Source organism: Hyla sarda, chromosome 5 (assembly GCF_029499605.1).
Source record: "Hyla sarda isolate aHylSar1 chromosome 5, aHylSar1.hap1, whole genome shotgun sequence".
NCBI classification, from domain to species: Eukaryota; Metazoa; Chordata; class Amphibia; order Anura; family Hylidae; genus Hyla; species Hyla sarda.
In genome coordinates, this window is record NC_079193.1 from 16,210,445 (window position 1) to 16,230,997 (window position 20,553).

Below are 20,553 nucleotides of genomic sequence, written 5' to 3' on the forward strand. Positions count from 1 at the left end.
ACCACACATCGCCGATCGCGGCGATGTGCGGTATTAACCCTTTAGAAGCGGCGGTCAAAGCTGACCGCCGCTTCTAAAGTGAAACTGAAAGTATCCCGGCTGCTCAGTCGGGCTGTTCGGGACCGCCGCGGTGAAATCGCGGCGTCCCGAACAGCTGATCGGACACTGGGAGGGCCCTTACCTGCCTCCTCGGTGTCCGATCGACGAATGACTGCTCCGTGCCTGGGATCCAGGCAGGAGCAGTCAAGCACCGATAATGCTGATCACAGGCGCGTTAATACACGCCAGTGATCAGCATAGGAGATCAGTGTGTGCAGTGTTATAGGTCCCTATGGGATAACAATGATCAGTATAAGAGATCAGTGTGTGCAGTGTTATAGGTCCCTATGGGATAACAATGATCAGTATAAGAGATCAGTGTGTGCAGTGTTATAGGTCCCTATGGGATAACAATGATCAGTATAAGAGATCAGTGTGTGCAGTGTTATAGGTCCCTATGTGATAACAATGATGAGTATAAGAGATCAGCGTGTGCAGTGTTATAGGTCCCTATGGGACCTATAACACTGCAAAAATTTTTTTTTTTAAAGTGTTAATAAAGGTCATTTAACCCCTTCCCTAATAAAAGTTTGAATCACCCCCCTTTTCCCATAAAAAAAAATAAAAGTGTAAAAAAAAAAAAATAATAAACATATGTGGTATCGCCGTGTGCGTAAATGTCCGAACTATAAAAATATATAATTAATTAAGCCGTACGGTCAATGGCGTACGCGCAAAAAACTTCCAAAGTCCAAAAAAGCGTATTTCGGTCACTTTTTATAACATTAAAAAATGAATAAAAAGTGATCAAAAAGTCTGATCAAAACAAAAATCATACCGATAAAAACTTCAGATCACGGCGCAAAAAATGAGTCCTCATACCGCCCTGTACGTGGAAAAATTAAAAAGTTATAGGGGTCAGAATATGACATTTTTAAACGTATAAATTTTCCTGCATGTAGTTATGATTTTTTCCAGAAGTGCGACAAAATCAAACCTATATAATTAGGGGATCATTTTATCCGTATGGACCTACAGAATAATGATAAGGTGTAATTTTTATCGAAACATGCACTACGCAGAAACGGAAGCCCCCAAAAGTTACAAAATGGCGTTTTTTTTCCGATTTTGTCGCACAATGATTTATTTTTCTGTTTCGCCGTGCATTTTTGGGTAAAATGACTAATGTCACTGCAAAGTAGAATTGGCGACGCAAAAAATAAGCCATAATATGGATTTTTAGGTGGAAAATTGAAAGGGTTATGATTTTTAAAAGGTAAGGAGGAAAAAACGAAAGTGCAAAAACGGAAAAACCCTGAGTCCTTAAGGGGTTGAAATGGACAGAGGAGTCAGCAGAGAGCTCTGTGTTCCAAAAAGAAAAGAATTTCCTCTGTAGTATTCAGCAGCTTATAAGTACTGGAAGGATTAAGATTTTTTTAGTAGAAGCAATTTACAGATCTGTTTAACTTTCTGGCACCAGTTGATTAAAAAAAAAAAAAAAAAAAAAACGTTTTCCACCGGAGTATCCCTTTAAAAATCTTAATCCTTCCAGTACTTATCAGCTGCTGTATACTACAAAGGAAGTTGTTTTCTTTTTTAATTTATTTTCTGTCTGACCACAGTGCTTTCTGCTGACACCTCTGTCCATGTCAGGAACTGTCCAGAGCAGGAGCAAATCCCCATAGCAAATCTTTCCTGCTCTGGACAGTTCCTTACAGCAGAGAGCACTTGTGGTCGGACTGGAAAAAATTAAAAAAGAAAAGAAATTCTTCTGTATTATACAGCAGCTGATAAGTACTGGAAGGATTACGTTTTTTTAAATAGAAATAATTTACAAATCTGTTTACATTTCTGGCACCAGTTGATTAAAAAAAAAGGTCACCTTTAATCCTTCCAGTACTTATCAGCTGTTGTATGCTATAGAGAAAGTTGTATTTATTTTTTAATTTATTTCCAGTTTGACCACAGTTCTCTCTGCTGACACCTCTGTCCATGTCAGGAACTGTCCAGAGCAGGAGAGGTTTGCTATGGGGATTTGCTCCTACTCTGGACAGTTCCTGACATGGACAGAGATGTCAGCAGAGAGCTCTGTGGTCAGAGAGAAAGGAAATTTAAAATAAATACATAATAAAAATTAAAAAAAACATGGTTTTCCAGTGGAGCACCCCTTTAAGTGAATGGAGCTAAATTGTAATAGCGCCACCCATGTCCTCAGGTAATGTGTGGTATTGAAGCTCAGTTCTATTGACGTAAATGGAGCCAAATTGTAATATCGGACCCATTGAATTCAATGGTAGCAGATTATCTGCTGCGGATTTTCCGCAGGTAATCCGTCAGTGTGAACGTACCGTAAAACAGATTCTACTAGACTAGTATTTTCCAACCAGTATGCCTCCAGCTGTTGCAAAACTACAACTCCCTGCATGCCCGGACAGCCGAAGGCTGTCCGGGCATGCAGGGAGTTGTAGTTTTGCAACAGCTGGAGGCACACTGGTTAGGAAACACTGTATTAGGCAATGCAGCTAAACTATAATGACTAATCATAGCTGTATCTTAAAAGGGCCAATAATAATAATAAAAATAATAATAATAATAAACATAAATAAATAGTATTGAAAAAAAAAACATATTGTCGTCTGCGCGCATTTCCCATAGTGGTGGCCGAGTAAGCGCCATTTTGATTCTCCATGTATATATTCATATCTCCATTGGATTCTTTTCTAGCGGTGTGCCAGCCTGTGTGCCTCAATGGTGGAACCTGTCTGAAGTCCCAGACCTGCTTATGTCCTAATGGATTTTATGGCGCTCAATGTCAGAATGGTGAGGCCCAGCCTGTATAATAATGTACTGAGTGTATATATAGAATAGTGAGTGCAGCTCTGGAGTATAATACAGGATATAACTCAGGATCAGTACAAGATAAGTAATGTAATGTATGTACACAGTGACCCCACCAGCAGAATAGTGAGTACAGCTCTGGGGTATAATACAGGATATAACTCAGGGTCAGTACAGGATAAGTAATGTAATGTATGTACACAGTGATCTCACCAGCAGAATAGTGAGTACAGCTCTGGAGTATAATACAGGATATAACTCAGGATCAGTACAGGATAAGTAATGTAATGTATGTACACAGTGACCTCACCAGCAGAATAGTGAGTACAGCTCTGGAGTATAATACAGGATATAACTCAGGATCAGTACAGGATAAGTAATGTAATGTATGTACACAGTGACCTCACCAGCAGAATAGTGAGTACAGCTCTGGAGTATAATACAGGATATAACTCAGGATCAGTACAGGATAGGATAAGTAATGTAATGTATGTACAGAGTGACCTCACCAGCAGAATAGTGAGTACAGCTCTGGAGTATAATACAGAATATAACTCAGGATCAGTACAGGATAAGTAATGCAATGTATGTACACAGTGACCTCACCAGCAGAATAGTGAGTGTAGCTCTGGAGTATAATACAGGATATAACTCTGGATCAGTACAGGATAAGTAATGTAAGGTATGTACATAGTGACCTCACCAGCAGAATAGTGAGTACAGCTCTGGAGTATAATACAGGATATAACTCAGGATCAGTACAGGATAAGTAATGTATTGTATGTACACAGTGACCACATCAGCAGAATAGTGAGTATAGCTCTGGAGTATAATAAAGGATGTAACTCAGGATCAGTACAGGATAAGTAATGTAATGTATGTACACAGTGACCTCACCAGCAGAATAGTGAGTACAGCTCTGGAGTATAATACAGGATATAACTCAGGATCAGTACAGGATAAGTAATGTATTGTATGTACACAGTGACCACATCAGCAGAATAGTGAGTACAGCTCTGGAGTATAATTACAGGATATAACTCAGGATCAGTACAGGATAAGTAATGTAATGTATGTACACAGTGACCACATCAGCAGAATAGTGAGTACAGCTCTGGGGTATAATACAGGATATAACTCAGGATCAGTACAGGATAAGTAATGTAATGTATGTGCACAGTGACCTCACCAGCAGAATAGTGACTACAGCTCTGGAGTATAATACAGGATATAACTCAGGATCAGTACAGGATAAGTAATGTAATGTATGTACACAGTGACCTCACCAGCAGAATAGTGAGTGAAGCTCTGGAGTATAATACAGGATATAACTCAGGATCAGTACAGGATAAGTAATGTAATGTATGTACACAGTGATCTCACCAGCAGAATAGTGAGTACAGCTCTGGAGTATAATACAGGATATAAATCTAGATTTTCCTAGCTTGTGACGGAAAATATTAGTTATATGAAGACAGGAGGCGAGTATCTTATGCATTCATCTTCCTTTATTAATGCCCATAGCAGAAATTCAAAACTCTTTAATGAATTTTTACTAAAAAACTTTAAAGAACCACTTAAAACTACAACTCCCAGCAGTCCATAGGGTGTATAGACCAATCCCTGGCCGGGATGCTTGGTATATAAGGGACTGCTTCCATTGTCTCCTCCTCTTTCTTGATGCGAAACTGTAGCCGCAACTTGAACCTGGAATCACGATAGAACCCAAACCGATTCCATAAGACCTTGAATCACCGGCCGAAACCATGTCCCAACGGGGACACCATAACGAGTAGGAAAAAATTCCGGAACACCTCAGCCTCCGACATGTAGGATGCCGTCTTCAGTATCCTGGGAAGAAAAGGAATACCATGACAGGGTTGGGTTGGGTGGGAAGATACTCGCCTCCTGTCTTCATATAACTAATATTTTCCGTCACAAGCTAGGAAAATCTAGATTTATATATCAGACAGGAGGCTCATATCTTATGCAAGTTCAAAGCTAGACATAAGAATGATATAAATACATGACAGACAAATTACAAAATTGACATAGATATGTGTTCCTCCGGTCTAAAATAAAAGTGACGGAAGGTGTCCTCTGAAGACCAATCCGCTGCCATCAATAGATCTGCCAGGGAACCTCCCGCGGTGACCACTTTAGTAGCCATCGCACCTCTGGTCGAGTGGCCCCGAACAGGGAAACGTCAATCCCTGCCATATCCATGGCAGAGCGTACCCACCGTGCTAGAGTGGCTGAAGCCACCGGTTGGTGAGGACGCACGTAAGAGATGAGGAGTTGGGAGGATTCCGAGGAACGTAGCAAAGCAGTCTGAGACTCATATGACTGAAGACAGCGGACCACACACAATCGTGGATGTGCGGGAAAAGAAGGATAGAAAACAGAATGAAGTCCGGTTTTTGTCCTACGTACGACAGAGAATTTAACTCCTAATGGCGAGAATTGTCGCCTGGAGATGTCTAAAGCCCGAACGTCCGATACGCGCTTGATGGAGATCAAGCATAGAAGCACCGTAAGTTTGAAGGACAGCAATTTCAGAGAAAGTGCGTCATTGTCCTCCCATGCCGAGAACATGGATAGAACTTTAGATACGTCCCAGGTGGCTTGATACTTGGGGCGAGGAGGACGTTTAAATTTAACGCCTCTCAGGAGGCGACATACCAAAGGGTGTTTGCCTACTGGTAGAGAATCCACTGGCGTGTGATAAGCAGAGATTGCAGATCGGTACACATTGATAGAACTATAAGATTTCCCGGATTCAAAAGAATCCGCCAAATAGTTGGCCACTACAGACACAGGTGCCTGAACGGGATCAACTTGCCGTTGATCACACCAACGTACCCAGAGTCTCCAGGCTGATCGATATGCCGATCTAGTCCCGGGGGCCCAGGCCAAGGCAAGGAGGTCCCTAGCTGATCTTGAAAGGTCTTTATCTGTGTCTGGCACCCCGAAACCAACCATGCGAGGAGATGCAGGGTGTGGTCTGTGATCAGAGGATGAAGATCCCCTGTCGGATTGGACAGGAGATGAGGGAGCTGAGGGAGCAATCTGGGAAAATCCACAGTCATCCCCAGAAGAAGGGGAAACCATGGCTGTGTCGGCCACCAGGGAGTGATCACCACCACCAACGCCCTCAGGTTCGTTATCTGTAAAAGCACCCTGAGGATCATTGAGAACGGTGGGAATGCATAGTGCGTCCCCCGGGGCCATATGTGGCGGAAGGCGTCTACCGCGTAGGCTTCTGGATCCGGCCTCCAGCTGTAAAAGCGGGGTAGTTGATGATTGAGTCGGGAGGCGAACAGGTCCATAGAGAGTGGACCCCACAGGCGGCAAATGGACTGAAAGACTGATCGGTCCAGCCGCCAATCGCTGGAATCTGTCAGGTAGCGTGAGTTCCAGTCCGCCACCATGTTGGAAGCCCCCGGAATGTATTCCGCTTTCGGGACAATGTTGCGGGCAAGGCAAAAATGCCAAAGCTCCCTCGCGAGGTCTGCAAGTACTCTGGACCTGGGACCCCCCAATCGATTGACATATTGGACCGCAGACATATTGTCCATGCGCAACAATACACAGCAATTGGATGCTCGAGGTAGAAGGCTCCTGATGGCAAAAAATGCTGCCAGAAGCTCCAGCGCATTGATGTGCAGCAGAGACTCCTCTGCGGACCATGTCCCTCCTGTTGAAGAGAGACCGCATCGAGCACCCCAACCGTGACGGCTCGCATCCGACTCCAAAATGAAGTCTGGAGTGGGATTGAAGATGGTCTTGCCGTTCCATTCGACGGCATGATGCAACCACCACCGAAGTTCCACTACGGCTTCCGGACATAGGGGAACTTCGTCCGCGTAACGAAGCCCTTGTCGCAAATGTAGTGACTTGAGCCTTTGAAGGGCCCGATAATGGAGAGGGGCGGGAAATATGGCCTGTATGGAGGCTGATAAAAGTCCGACCAGGCGTGCTAGCACACGTAACGACACTCGTCGTTTGTGTAACACGGCCCTGATTTCCTTGCGGATGGTAGTCAGCTTGGTTTTGGGTAATTTGAGGACAGCATGATCGGTGTCCACCAAGAATCCCAAAAATTCCATCTCCCGAGCTGGGACGAGAACTGACTTCTCGTGATTGATGATGAATCCTAAGTGTTGTAACAATTGAACCGTCCAGCCGGCATGTTCCTCCGCTTGAGGTTTGGAACGAGCCATGATGAGCAGGTCGTCTAGATATATAATCAATCTCACTCCCCTGCTCCTTAGGGCTGCCACCACCGGTTTCAGAAGCTTGGTGAAACACCATGGGGCGGACGAGAGACCGAAGGGTAGGCAAGTAAATTGCCACATTCTGGTTCTCCACAGGAAACGTAGGAAGTGTTGGGAGGCCTGATGTATGGGAACCGTGAGATAGGCGTCTTTCAGATCTATCTTTACCAACCAGTCTCCTGGTTGTAGAAGGTCCCGCAGAAAGTGGATGCCTTCCATCTTGAAATGTCGATAAACGACATGTTGGTTGAGATTTCGCAAGTTTATGACAGGGCGATAACCTCCCCCTTTCTTTTTGACTAGAAAGAGGTTGCTGAGGAACCCCGGGGAAAGGGGGTCCACCTCCATCACCGCTTGTTTGGACAGAAGGTCCTGCAATTCGTTGTCTATAAGAGCAACGTTTAGTTCGGAGAACCGGATGGGATGTGGAATTGAAGTCAAGTCTGGTAGGGAACAGAATTCTATTTGATACCCTGCCACTGTCCAGAGTATCCATGCGTCTGCAGTAATTGCTGACCATGCGTGGATAAAATGTTGCAGTCTGCCCCCTACGGGAATGGGAAAAGAACTCAGGTGTGTTGTACTCACCGGTAGTATGTCTGGAGCGGGGGTAACCTCTTCCTCCACGTCCTCTCCAAGGACGTCCACGGGGTGGGAAAAAGGGTGAAGATTGTGCGACTGGCACAGGGTAGGGTTGTGGAGCCTGGTTGTACTGAGGATCGGCTCCTGCTTCTGCCGGCCGTTGTGAAAACCTTAGCCGAACTCGATTTCTTAAGGGATGTTTGGGCTTTGTCAAGGCTGGTATACAGCCCGACCATCTTGTTGATGTCCTTGATAAGGGTATCTCCGAAGAGAAGGCCTTCGGCAGCGGGTCCGGGTTCAGTCTCCGCTAAGTGAGAGAGTTGTGGGTCAAGTCTCATCAAGATTGATCGTCGACGTTCAGTCGCACAAGTGGTGTTTGCACACCCGAGCAGACATACTGCTCTTTGGGCCCAACCTCTAAGTTGCAGCAGATCGATCGGTTGATCAGTTGCCGCCGCCTGTTCCGATAGATTGAGAATCATGGTGACAGGGCCGAAGAGGTCCAAGATTCGATCCTGGATGGTCCTAAAGGACCTCTCGATACCCTTCTTGGAATATTTTCCATGTTTAGTGAGGTATCGTAAGAGTATGGGGTCAATTTCGGGCGTAAGCACCACCTTCTTGGGAATGCATGGTCGGGGGCATTCCGCCTTTAACTTGTTGTGGTTAGCCTTATCCACCGACCTGCGAGCCCAATGTTCTATATATTGGGACACTTCAGGGGTGGGAGCCCAGTCTCCAGAGCGCGGATGGGTTATAGCCTCTGGGTCAAAGAAAGGCTCTCCACGAGAGTCTAACACGATGTCACCCTGGGGTACAGGGTTAGCGTCCTCAGGGATCGCCATATGCCCACTATCCTCTATTGCACTGTCAGACTCATTGGCATCAGCCACTTCGGATTCTGCGGAGGATTCTTCATCTGTAGAATCTACAAATGAATCCGGTTTGGTCCGTCTAGCGGATCGTTGCCCCTGCTTGCGCAACTCCCCGGGGCCCAGGGGTCTATTAGAGTCTGGAGGCAAAGTGGGTCGGCAGGCCGGGTCGGGAACTGCCTGGTGCATAAAATTTACTTCCCCTGCCGGGGAGTCAGATACCATGATGGTATGATTGCGTTTCTGAGACGCTTTACCCTTTTTATAGGGTGGTTCGCCACTGCATGAGGGTTTCTGAGAGGTATGTGCAGGATGCTGCAAACTTTTGGGAGGCAGGACAGAGGACATCGCTGCTTGCACTGATTTATTTATCAGATCTTGGATCTGGGCAGCAGTCAGGTAAAGGGGTGCATCCAAGGTAGGATCCTCTCCCCTAGGGGAACTAGTAGTATTGTCATCTGCCATAATGTTAATCAGTATGGGGTATATGAATGTACCCAGGGGCTGTAGCAGTTAAAGTCTACAAAGGGCTCTATAGAGGTAAGCTGGGGGCAGTAGGGGGTAAGAGGGAATAAATTCCCAGTAAATATCGACAATATACAGCAAAAACTAGTCCAGGCTCCGTCCCTCACGCCGATCTCACTGAACTGGAGATTGCGATGCAGGGAGGAGCGTTGAAAATCGCAGAGCGGCGTAATCTCGCGAGATTACCGCTCACTGTGTACAGATAGGACGAGCTAGCTGACTAAGACACGCCTACCTCCCCTCCGCGCGGAGCGAGCGCGAAAAGGAGGAAAAAGAAGAGGAAAAGTAAACAAAATGGTGCCGAAGATGGCGCTGAAGAAGAAATGAGTTGAAACTTGTGACAGGCGCTGCACAGGGGCGGCGTGTGCCGCTGAGAGGGGAAAGAAACCCGGAGTGGGGTATAAGGGCGCAGCACTAGTAAAGTCAGAGTATAGAACAATAGATTATATAATCGAAAATATAATGGAATAGAATGTAAATAGAATAGAATGAAAACACAGGGCAACAGGAAGGACTGGATTATAGAATACAGACCTATACTTGAAATGCCCAGACAGTCAAACAACAGTGATAATACTTATCTGAAGTTCTGCTATGAGCAGAAAGAAAGAGGAGGAGACAATGGAAGCAGTCCCTTATATACCAAGCATCCCGGCCAGGGATTGGTCTATACACCCTATGGACTGCTGGGAGTTGTAGTTTTAAGTGGTTCTTTAAAGTTTTTTAGTAAAAATTCATTAAAGAGTTTTGAATTTCTGCTATGGGCATTAATAAAGGAAGATTAATGCATAAGATATGAGCCTCCTGTCTGATATATAACTTAGGATCAGTACAGGATAAGTAATGTAATGTATGTACACAGTGACCTCACCAGCAGAATAGTGAGTACAGCTCTGGAGTATAATACAGGATATAACTCAGGATCAGTACAGGATAAGTAATGTAATGTATGTACACAGTGACCTCACCAGCAGAATAGTGAGTACAACTCTGGAGTATAATACAGGATATAACTCAGGATCACTACAGGATAAGTAGTGTAATGTATGTACACGGTGACCTCACCAGCAGAATAGTGAGTACAGTTCTGGAGTATAATACAGGATATAACTCATAACTGATGATATTTTCCAGCGATCTGCAGTCCCTCCTGTAAGAATGGTGGTCAGTGCATGAGGAATAACATCTGCAGTTGTCCTGAAGGCTACACTGGAAAAAGATGTCAGACAAGTAAGTGACCCCCCCCCCCCCCCCGTCTTATTAATGGATGATGGTGACCCCCTGTGTGATATCATTTAGCCACTTTTAGAAAATGAGTGTATATATAGCGAGCGAGGAGCAGTGTGGTCCCATTCAAGAGGCTGCAGTGCTCAGACAAGGACCACAGAGGGTGTCAGGAGTCCGACCATCTATTGGTTCTAGGACATCTCAAAAGGTCTGTGTGACGGACACTTTCAAAACTATTAGAAAGTAGCAAACCTTAAAGCAACTGGAAACTTTATAGAAACTAATAGAATCTGAATATTAACTAATAGACACGTTATACAAATAAATAGAAATAGAAACTTTATATGAATTATTAGAAAATAAAATTAACTTTATAGAAAGGAATAGGGACTTTATAATAATGAATGGAAAGTAACAAAAACTTTAAAGAAACTTTATAGAAATGAATTGATACTAATAGGAACTGAATAGAAACTAATAGAAACATAATAAAAAATTATAGAAACTTTATAGAAATTGATAGAAAATAATAGAAACTTCATGGAAACTATTGGAAACTTTATAGAAACTTCATCAAAATTATTAGAAAACAATGAAGACATTATAGAAATGTTTAGAAAATAATAGAAACTATCAGAAACTTCTCGGAAATTAATAGAAACTTAAAGGGGTACTCCGTTGGAAAAACATTTTTTCATCTCAACTGCCACCAGAAAGTTATACAGACTTGTACATTACTTCTATATAAAAATCTTAATCCTTCCAGTACTTATCAGCTGCTGTATGCTCCAGAGGAAGATGTGTAGTTCTTTCCAGTCTGACCACAGTGCTCTCTGCTGCCACCTCTGTCTGTGTCGGGAACTGTCCAGAGGAGGAGCAAATATCCATAACAAACCTCTCCTGCTCTGGACAGTTCCTGACACGGACAGAGGTGGCAGCAGAGAGCACTGTGGTCAGACTGGAAAGAACTACACAACTTTCTCTGGAGCATACAGCAGCTGATAAGTACTGGAAGGATTAAGATTTTTTTTTAATAGAAGTAATTTACAAATCTGCTAAACATTATGGCATCAGTTGATTTGAAAAAAATTTAATAAATATTTTTCACTGGAGTACCGCTTTAAGGGTACGTTCACAATACAGAATCTCCATGCTCAGAATTGCGCTCCGGAATTCCGCTATATGGGAACATAACAATGGCCTTCCCTGGACCCATTCACACTGCGGAATTTTCCGCGCTGAAATTGATCCGCTGAAAGAATGAACATGTTAATTCTTTCGGCGTAATTATTCACGGTCAGTTGTGATGGCGTGAGGTCCTACCGCCTCCGCTAGCCGGTATCTCTGAGTAGGATTCATAATCGGAAATTCCGCACGGGGAGATTCTGTAGTGTGAACATACCCTAATAGTAACTTTATAAAAAATAATAGAAACGTTATAAAAACGAACGTCACTTTTTAAAGGGGTACTACCGTGGAAAACTTTTTTTTTTTTTTTTAAATCAACTGGTGCCAGAAAGTTAAACAGATTTGTAAATCACTTCTATTAAAAAATCTTAATCCTTCCAGTACTTTTTAGGGGCTGTATACTAAAGAGGAATCCAAAAAAGAAATGCATTTCCTCTGATGTCCTGACCACAGTGCTCTCTACTGACCTCTTCTGTCCATTTTAGGAACTGGAGAAAATCCCCATAGCAAACATATGCTTCTCTGGACAGTTCCTAAAATGGACAGTAGAGGTCAGCAGAAAGCACTGTGGTCAGGACATCACAGGGAATGCATTTCTTTTTGGATTTCTCTTTAGTATACAGCCCCTAAAAAGTACTGGAAGGATTAAGATTTTTTAATAGAAGTGATTTACAAATCTGTTTAACTGTTTTCCACGGTAGTACCCCTTTAAACTCATTGTCATCATTCAGAGTCATTTAGGAATTAACTCTTTGCCTCTCAGGTGTCTGTGATCCGACCTGTATGAACGGAGGGAAATGCGTTGGGCCCAATATTTGCTCCTGTCCATCCGGCTGGAAGGGGAAACGATGCAGCACACGTAAGGAAGAGGTCTATTGGTTTATATTAGTCAGGGCATGCTGGGAGTTGTAGTTTTTCAACAAATGGGGATCCACTGGTTAGATCAGTGTTTCCCAACCGGGGTCCATCCAGCCATTGCAAAACTACAACTCCCAGCATGCCCGGACAGCCAAAGGCTGTCCGGGCATGCTGGGAGTTGTAGTTTTGCAACAGCTGTAGGACACAGCATCAGAATTTTTCACTGACTAGTCCGTCCCCAAACCCCCTACTAAATCTGACATCATTGTCCCCTTATGTGTCAGGTATATCGTTAGGCCCAATCGGGCACCAGGCCAACGACCACCTCTGCCCTTCTATAATTGAAGACGTTATTTAGAATTGGCTCCCCCCCCCCCTTTTTTTTTTTTTTCCTAGAAACAGCGCCACCCTAGATCACAGGTCATATGTGGTACTGCAGCTCAGTTGTGTTTATTACAATGAAGCTAAGCTGCAATACCAGAGAGAACCTGAGGACAGGTGTGGCGTTGTTTCGAAAAAAAAATAAATAAAAAGTCGTATTCTGATCTCTATTAGGGTGCGTTCCCACCTGGCGTATTTCACGCGGCACAAAATTTGCAGCAGCAGCGGGAGATACGCTGTGTATTCCTCGCTCACTATACACACACAGGGCTTTCCGGGCGGCAGCCTTATGTGTACAGTGAGTTTTGGAGGCGTGACTGTGATGCGTGGCTCCGCCTCCAAAACTCACTGCACACATAGGGCTGCCGCCGGAAAGCCCTGTGTGTGTATAGTGAGCATGAAATACGCTGCGTGTATGCCAGGTGGGACCGTACCCTTATACACGATGCTGGGCATAGGGCTACTCAAACTACTATGGTCTGTATGGGGCCATATTGGGCCCTGATGGGGTTAATGCTCATTAATTTATTTATTCTACCTATTCGTGGTACTGTATATTAGGATAATGTATCCCTTTTGTATTCTGTAGGTTGTGAGTTTATATTAAGTCTACTTTGTTAATAAATTGCTCTTTCCTGCCCCCCCCCCCCCTCCCCCCAGCAATCTGTCTCCAGAAGTGCAGGAACGGCGGCGACTGTATCGGCCCAAATACCTGTCAGTGCCCGTCGGAGTGGGAAGGGGCGCAGTGCCAGACGCGTAAGTGATCTGCGCCCGTATACTATGGTTGTTTACATGGGAAATAAATATCTCTCTCCGTCTAATGCGTTTTTACTATTTATTCAGCCGTCTGCAATTACAAGTGTTTATACGGAGGGCGATGCGCGGCCCCCAACCTGTGTTCCTGCCGCGCCGGCTACACCGGAGCCTCGTGTGCTCACAGACTACAGGTAATAGTCACTTTATGGGATAGAAGGGAATGTGTCGGGCTTAGTTAAAAATCAGAATCCAGAATTTTAAAGGGGTACTCCAGTGAAAAACCTTTTCTTTTTTTTTCTTTTTTTTTTAAATCAACTGTTGCCAGAAAGTTAAACAGATTTGTAAATTACTTCTATTAAAAAAAATCTTAATCCTTCCAGTACTTGTTAGCTGCTGAATCCTACAGTGGAAATTCTTTTCCGTTTGAAACACAGAGCTCTCTGCTTACATCACGAGCACAGTGCTCTCTGCTGACATCTCTATCCATTTTAGGAACTTTACAGACTAGGAGAAAATTCCCATAGCAAACATATGCTGCTCTGGACAGTTCCTAAAATGGACAGAGATGTCAGCAGAGAGCACTGTGCTCGTGATGTCAGCAGAGAGCTCTGTGTTTCAAACGGAAAAGAATTTCCGCTGTAGTATTCGGCAGCTAATAAGTACTGGAAGGATTAAGATTTTTTAATAGAAGTAATTTACAAATCTGTTTAACTTTCTGGCACCAGTTAATCAAAAAAAAAAGTTTTCTACCAGAGTACCCCTTTAAGCTGCTAATTATTGTTCCTTCATGCTTTATACTGCAGCTCTTCTCCATTAAAGGGGTACTCCGGTGGAAAACCAACTGGTGCCAGAAAGTTAAACAGATTTGTAAATTACTTCTATTAAAAAATCTTAATCCTTCCAGTACTTAGCTGCTGAATGCTCCAGAGGAAGTTGTGTAGTTCTTTCCAGTCTGACCACAGTGCTCTCTGCTGACACCTCTGTCCATGTCAGGAACTGTCCAGAGTAGGAACAAATCCCCATAGCAAACCTCTCCTGCTCTGGACAGTTCCTGACACAGATAGAGGTGTCAGCAGAAAGAACTACACAACTTCCCGTGGAGCATACAGCAGCTGATAAGTACTGGAAGGATTAAGATTTTTATATAGATGTAATTTAAAAATCTGTTTAACTTTTGGGCACCAGTTGATTTAAAAATAGTTTTTCATTGGAGGGGTACCTTTAAAGGGGTACTCCGGTGGAATCCCAAGAGGTGTGATGGCGGGGGCCGGGCCTGTTACCCATCGCTGTTCCTTACAACCATAGCCTGGGAAAGGTTAACAAACTACAAAGGGGTTAAAGGGGTACTCCGGTGAAAAACTTTTTTTTTTTATCAAATGGTGCCAGAAAGTTAGACAGATTTGTAAATTACTTCTAAATTTTTTTTTTTATCATTTCAGTACTTATTAGCTGCTGAATACTACAGAGGAAATTATTTTTCTTTTTGGAACACAGAGCTCTCTGCTGACATACCCAGCACAGTGCTCTCTGCTGACATCTCTGTTCATTTTAAGAACTGTCCAGAGCAGCATATGTTTGCTATGGGGATTTTCTCCTACTCTGGACAATTCCTAAAATGGACAGAGATGTCAGCAGAGAGCACTGTGCTCGTGATGTCAGCAGAGAGCTCTGTGTTCCAAAAAGAAAATAATTTCCTCTGTAGTATTCAGCAGCTAATAAGTAGTGGAAGGATTAAGATTTTTTTTAATAGAAGTCATTTACAAATCTGTTTAACTTTCTGGCACCAGTTGATTTTAAAAAAATAGTTTTTCACCGGAGTACCCCTTTAAGTCACAAGTTTGACAAGTCATTGCAGTTTAGTCTATTAGAGTCTGGGATCCTCTCAGGCTGCTGCTTTGTTTCTCCTTCATGCTTTATACTGCAGTTCTTCTCCATTTGCTGCATATTTATAAGATCCTTTGCTATTTAGAGTCTGCTCATCAGATGCTCATTTGGTCCCTGCAGCGCTGTCCCATCAGGACACAATTTTAATCAGTGACTCCAGCTTAGGTTGGGTTCACATCACGTTTTTGCCATACTGATTTCGATCTGTTTTTCTAAAGAAAACCGTATGGCAAAAAAACGGATGGAACCGTATGGGAAAAAGTAAGGCTGGGTTCACACTAAGATTTGTAACTACGGTTCCCGTATACGGCTGGGAGGAGGTGGGGGCAGGGCTTAATCGTGGCGCCCGCACTCAGCCGTATAGGGGAACCGTATTTAATGCATGCCTATGAGCCGACCGGAGTGAACCCAGCCTAATATGACAACCTATATCAGTGGTCTCCAACCTGCGGACCTCCAGATGTTGCAAAACTACAGCCGTTGGCTGTCCGGGCATGCTGGGAGTTGTAGTTTTGCAACATCTGGAGGTCCGCAGGTTGGAGACCACTGATCTATATCCTGGCTGACTGGCTGCCGTCTCTTGTATCTCCCGTTTCACTAGAAATTCTGTCCCCCGCCCGACTTTACGCTGCAGTTATGCTTCATTAGGTCATAATATCCTATCACAAAAAAAGCGCCAAACTCAAAAAGTAATGAAAAAGGGAAATCTTTATTTAAATGGACACTGTCAGATACCAAAACTTTTGATATGCTGTAAACCAATAGGTTTTGCAATTGCTTCCATTAGAAAATTTTCTGTATTTCATACTGAAAAATCCAGTCAAACAACTGCCCCCCTACCTGCTTGGACACATACTAGTCCTGCTGTGTCCATGTGTCATCACCTATGTCATGGACACACTTCCTTGATTGACAGCTGTGAGCGCAGGGCTCACAGCTGGAGGAAAAATCCTCCCACTGTCATCTTGTGTCCCGCTACTGTCAGTGAGGACAAGCTGGGAGTTGTAGTTTCGCTAATGCTAGGGGAGATGTGAGCAGACAGTATACTGAGGGAGGGGGCGGAGACCTGCACAGTGAGGCCACGCCCCCTCCCTTTGGGAGGAATTCAGACTAGTGAGCTAAATTAAAAGTGTAATAAAAAATAAATAAATAAAGGTGCTAGACACAAAAATTAGATGTACATGGTCAGGATTAGGTACTGAAGGATATATTAAAAAACATTTTTTGTTAGATCTGATGGGTACGCTTTAAGGACCATGGAAATTAATATAAAACATGATTAAAAGGGATTCAGCAGCAGTCAGAAAAAAGTGCAGAGGCCAAAAGATACATATGTATGATGTATATTTTGGTCTCCACACTTTTTCTATGACATCACGAGCTCCTGGTGCCGGCTGTCACGCCCCCTCCCATACACTTGCATTGAGGGGCGGGGTGTGACATCATGAGGGAGCTGGTCTATGACATCATGAGCTCCCGGCGCCGGCTGTCACGCCCCCTCCCATACACTTGCATTGAGGGGCGGGGTGTGACATCATGATGGAGCGGGTCTATGACATCATGAGCTCCTGGCGCCGGCTGTCACGCCCCCTCCCATACACTTGCATTGAGGGGCGGGGTGTGACATCATGATGGAGCGGGTCTATGACATCATGAGCTCCTGGCGCCGGCTGTCACGCCCCCTCCCATACACTTGCATTGAGGGGCGGGGTGTGACATCATGAGGGAGCGGGTCTATGACATCACGAGCTCCCGGTGCCGGCTCCAGCGTACAGAACAGTTTTTTCCAAACGGTGGGCGGCAGAGTACCCCTTTAAGTATGACTTATAAGAAGATTCCGTTACTGCTCTGTCCAATTCTCCAAGAGGTCCTAGTAACGTCATCACGTTTTGTGGTAGGAGTACCAAAGGTACAAACATAAAAGACATGGGAGAAAAGAGGTAGAAATATGTTTTTATCCCATCTCTTTCATTTCCAGGCACTACGAGGAGGAGTCCGCGTATTTACAGGAGCGTAGGGAGGAGTTCAGACATTACTAGTCAACCACCAAGAACAACATGGGATGAAAGGTTCATATGAGGAGAAGACAAAAAGAGTGGAGACGTCTTCACCGCTCGGGTACAGGAGGAGGACATTATATTTAGTAGCACGATGCTGTGCCGGAGCGGGCGCTATCATACGGACAGATAGTATCCATGTGAGATAGAGAACGGCCATTCCTTTATTTATCTATATATATATAAATGGGCATTTCCATTACAGAAAACATGGCGTACGTGTGAGGGTATAAAGATGCAGCTGTAGGACCCGATCAGGTACAGATGTAGCAGAGCTGAGCTTGTCATTTCCTCTATTGAGTTTTGTGTGATTATTTTTTGTGTAGATTTACAGTCCTATGTAAAACCGCAGTTAACACACCAAATCATCATGACTTTTTCTCTACACTGCATTTGGAAAGTTTTCAGATTAAAAGGGGTACTCCACTGGAAAACATTTTTTATTTTTTTTAAATCAACTGGTGCCAGAAAGTTAAAACAGATTTGTAAATTACTTCTATTAAAAAAATCTTAATCCTTCCAGTACTTACTGCTGCTGTATGCTCCACAGGAAGTTCTTTTCTTTTTTTGAATTTCCTTTCTGCCTGACCACAGTGCTCTCTCCTGACATCTCTGTCCATTTTAGGAACTGTCCAGTGTAGGAGCAAATCCCCATAGCAAACATATGCTGCTCTGGACAGTTCCGAAAATGGGCAGATGTGTCAGCAGAGAGCACTGTGGTCAGGCAAAAATGGAAATTCAAAAAGAAAAGAACTTCCTGTGGATCATAACAGCAGCTGATAAGTACTGGAAGGATTAAGATTTTATAAATAGAAGTAATTTACAAATCTGTTTAACTTTCTGGCACCAGTTGATTTAAAAAAAAATAAAAAATTTCCAGTGGAGTACCCCTTTAAAGGGGTACTCCGCTGTTAGACGTTATCCCCTATCATGTCTGATCGCGGGGGTATAGCCGCTGGGGACCACCGCGATCTTTGCCACGGCACCCAAGTCATTTGATGCACAAAGTAAACTCTGCTCCGTGTTGAATGACTGGCGAACACAGCTGCCACGCCCCCTCCATTTATGTCTATGGGAGGAGGCGTGACGGCGGCGCACTAGCAGTCACACCCCCTCCTATAGACATGGAGGGGGCTTGGTGTGATGTCACGATCACAGAAGCCCAAGGTCGGACCCCCGCGACCAGACATCTTATCCCCTATCTAAAGGATAACATGTCTAGGGGCGGAGTACTCCTTTACTACGGTGAATAACTTTTTTTCCCATCAACTGGTGCCAAAAAGTTAAACAGATTTGTAAATTACTTCTATGAATTTTTTTTTTAATCCTTCCAGTACTTTTTAGGGGCTGTATACTTCTTTTTGGATTTCTCTTCTGTCACAAGCACAGTGCTCTCTGCTGACCTCTGCTGTCCATTTTAGGAACTGTCCTGAGCAGCATATGTTTGCTATGGGGATTTTCTCCTACTCTGGACAGTTCCTAAAAGAGCACTGTGGTCGTTACAGGAGAGAAATCGAAAAAAAAAACAAAAAAAACGCATTTCCTCTGTAGTATACAGCTGCTAATAAGTACTGAAAGGATTAAGATTTTTTAATAGAAGTAATTTACAAATCTGTTCAACTTTCTGGCACCAGGTGATTAAGAAAAAATAAAATAAAAAAAAGTTTTCCATCGGAGCACCCCTTTAAGCCATTATTTTTATGTTTTATTTTATTTCCACAAAAATTATGAAGTATTTTAGCACAAGGAGAAACATAACAAAAGGTGATGTTTACTCCAAACTCAAAATCCAAATGCATTGAAATAAACTCAGCTCTGCTATACATGCAGATTTTATTTTGTTTTTGTATTTGTTTAATAGCACTAGACTTTGGCTATTTTGGTTCTTTGTACATTTTCCTGCAGCTTTCCATTATAAAATCCGCCATTTGTATGGAGAAGATGTATATATTTCCATGGTAAAGATATAATAAATGTTCTGTTTTTTTTTTACCCAACCCTAGACCAATAAAGTTAATATAAAGTTGTTACAATGTGTTTTATAGGGGTATACTTATTAAGCCAACCTGACAAAACAATGACTTCAAGCTGTACTTAAAACAGACCTGCTTTTTTTCCCATGAAACAGCGCCACACCTGTCCACAGGTTGTGTATGGTATTGCAGCACAGCCCTATTGAAGTGAATGGAAAAGAGCTGTAATACCACACACAACCTGTAGACAGGAGTGGCGCTGTTTCTGGATGAAAGCATTGATCAAGACGATGCCTTTGTCGTCTATTGGCTCTGCCTGATATTTCAGCTCATCTATTTCGGATGGGTGACTGTCCATGTAAAGCAGTGTTTTCCAACTAGGGTGCCTCCAGCTGTTGCAAAACTACAACTCCCAGCATGCCCGGACAGCCGAAGGCTGTCCGGGCATGCTGGGAGTTGTAGGTTTGCAACAGCTGGAGGCATCCTGGTTGGAAAACACTGATCTAACCAAGGTGCCTTGTGTTGTTTTCCCTTCTGTGCACCTATGAACATATGGGAATTTCATCCTTGTGTGTCGTTCCTCGTGGGAGGGACTAAGCAGAACCAGCCCCATAGGAGCCAAATGGCAAAAAGAAAAAAAAAAAAAAGGGTCAAAACATTGCAGTCGGCCCATAAAAGTTCACTAAGGAGGATTCGACAACCATGGACCGGGCGCAAGCACACAAACCACACACAGAGTTGTCACTTTTCAACAACCTTTATTGTTAATTGTGCAACAGAAACAAACAAACCAAAAGAAAACGGCAATTACCAAAAAACACACAAGCTCATTAGTGTTGTTAAAGGGGTACTCCAGTAGAAAACTGGTTCCAGAAAGTTAAAACAGATTTGTAGATTACTTAGATTAAAATCTTAATCCTTCCAGTACTTATCAGCTGCTGTATGCTCCAGAGGAAGTTGTGTACTTCTTTCCAGTCTGACCACAGTGCTCTCTGCTGACACCTCTGTCCATGTCAGGAACTGTCAAGAGCAGGAGCAAATCCCCATGGCAAACCTCTCCTGCTCTGGACAGTTCCTGACATGGACAGAGGTGTCA

The 20,553-nt window shown here is 43.7% G+C and overlaps 1 protein-coding gene across 1 annotated transcript in view; it reads left to right on the plus strand.

The window, feature by feature from the left end:
* Positions 1 to 17,929, plus strand: part of VWDE (von Willebrand factor D and EGF domains) — a 157,427-nt gene extending 139,498 nt beyond the window's left edge. The window contains exons 26-31 of the mRNA XM_056518916.1: positions 2,764 to 2,859; positions 10,268 to 10,363; positions 12,312 to 12,407; positions 13,448 to 13,543; positions 13,631 to 13,734; positions 17,406 to 17,929. Of these exons, the coding sequence (XP_056374891.1) occupies positions 2,764 to 2,859; positions 10,268 to 10,363; positions 12,312 to 12,407; positions 13,448 to 13,543; positions 13,631 to 13,734; positions 17,406 to 17,444 (527 nt within the window). The 3' untranslated portion in view covers positions 17,445 to 17,929. The remainder of the gene's footprint in view (positions 1 to 2,763; positions 2,860 to 10,267; positions 10,364 to 12,311; positions 12,408 to 13,447; positions 13,544 to 13,630; positions 13,735 to 17,405) is intronic.
* Positions 17,930 to 20,553: the final 2,624 nt, after the last annotated feature.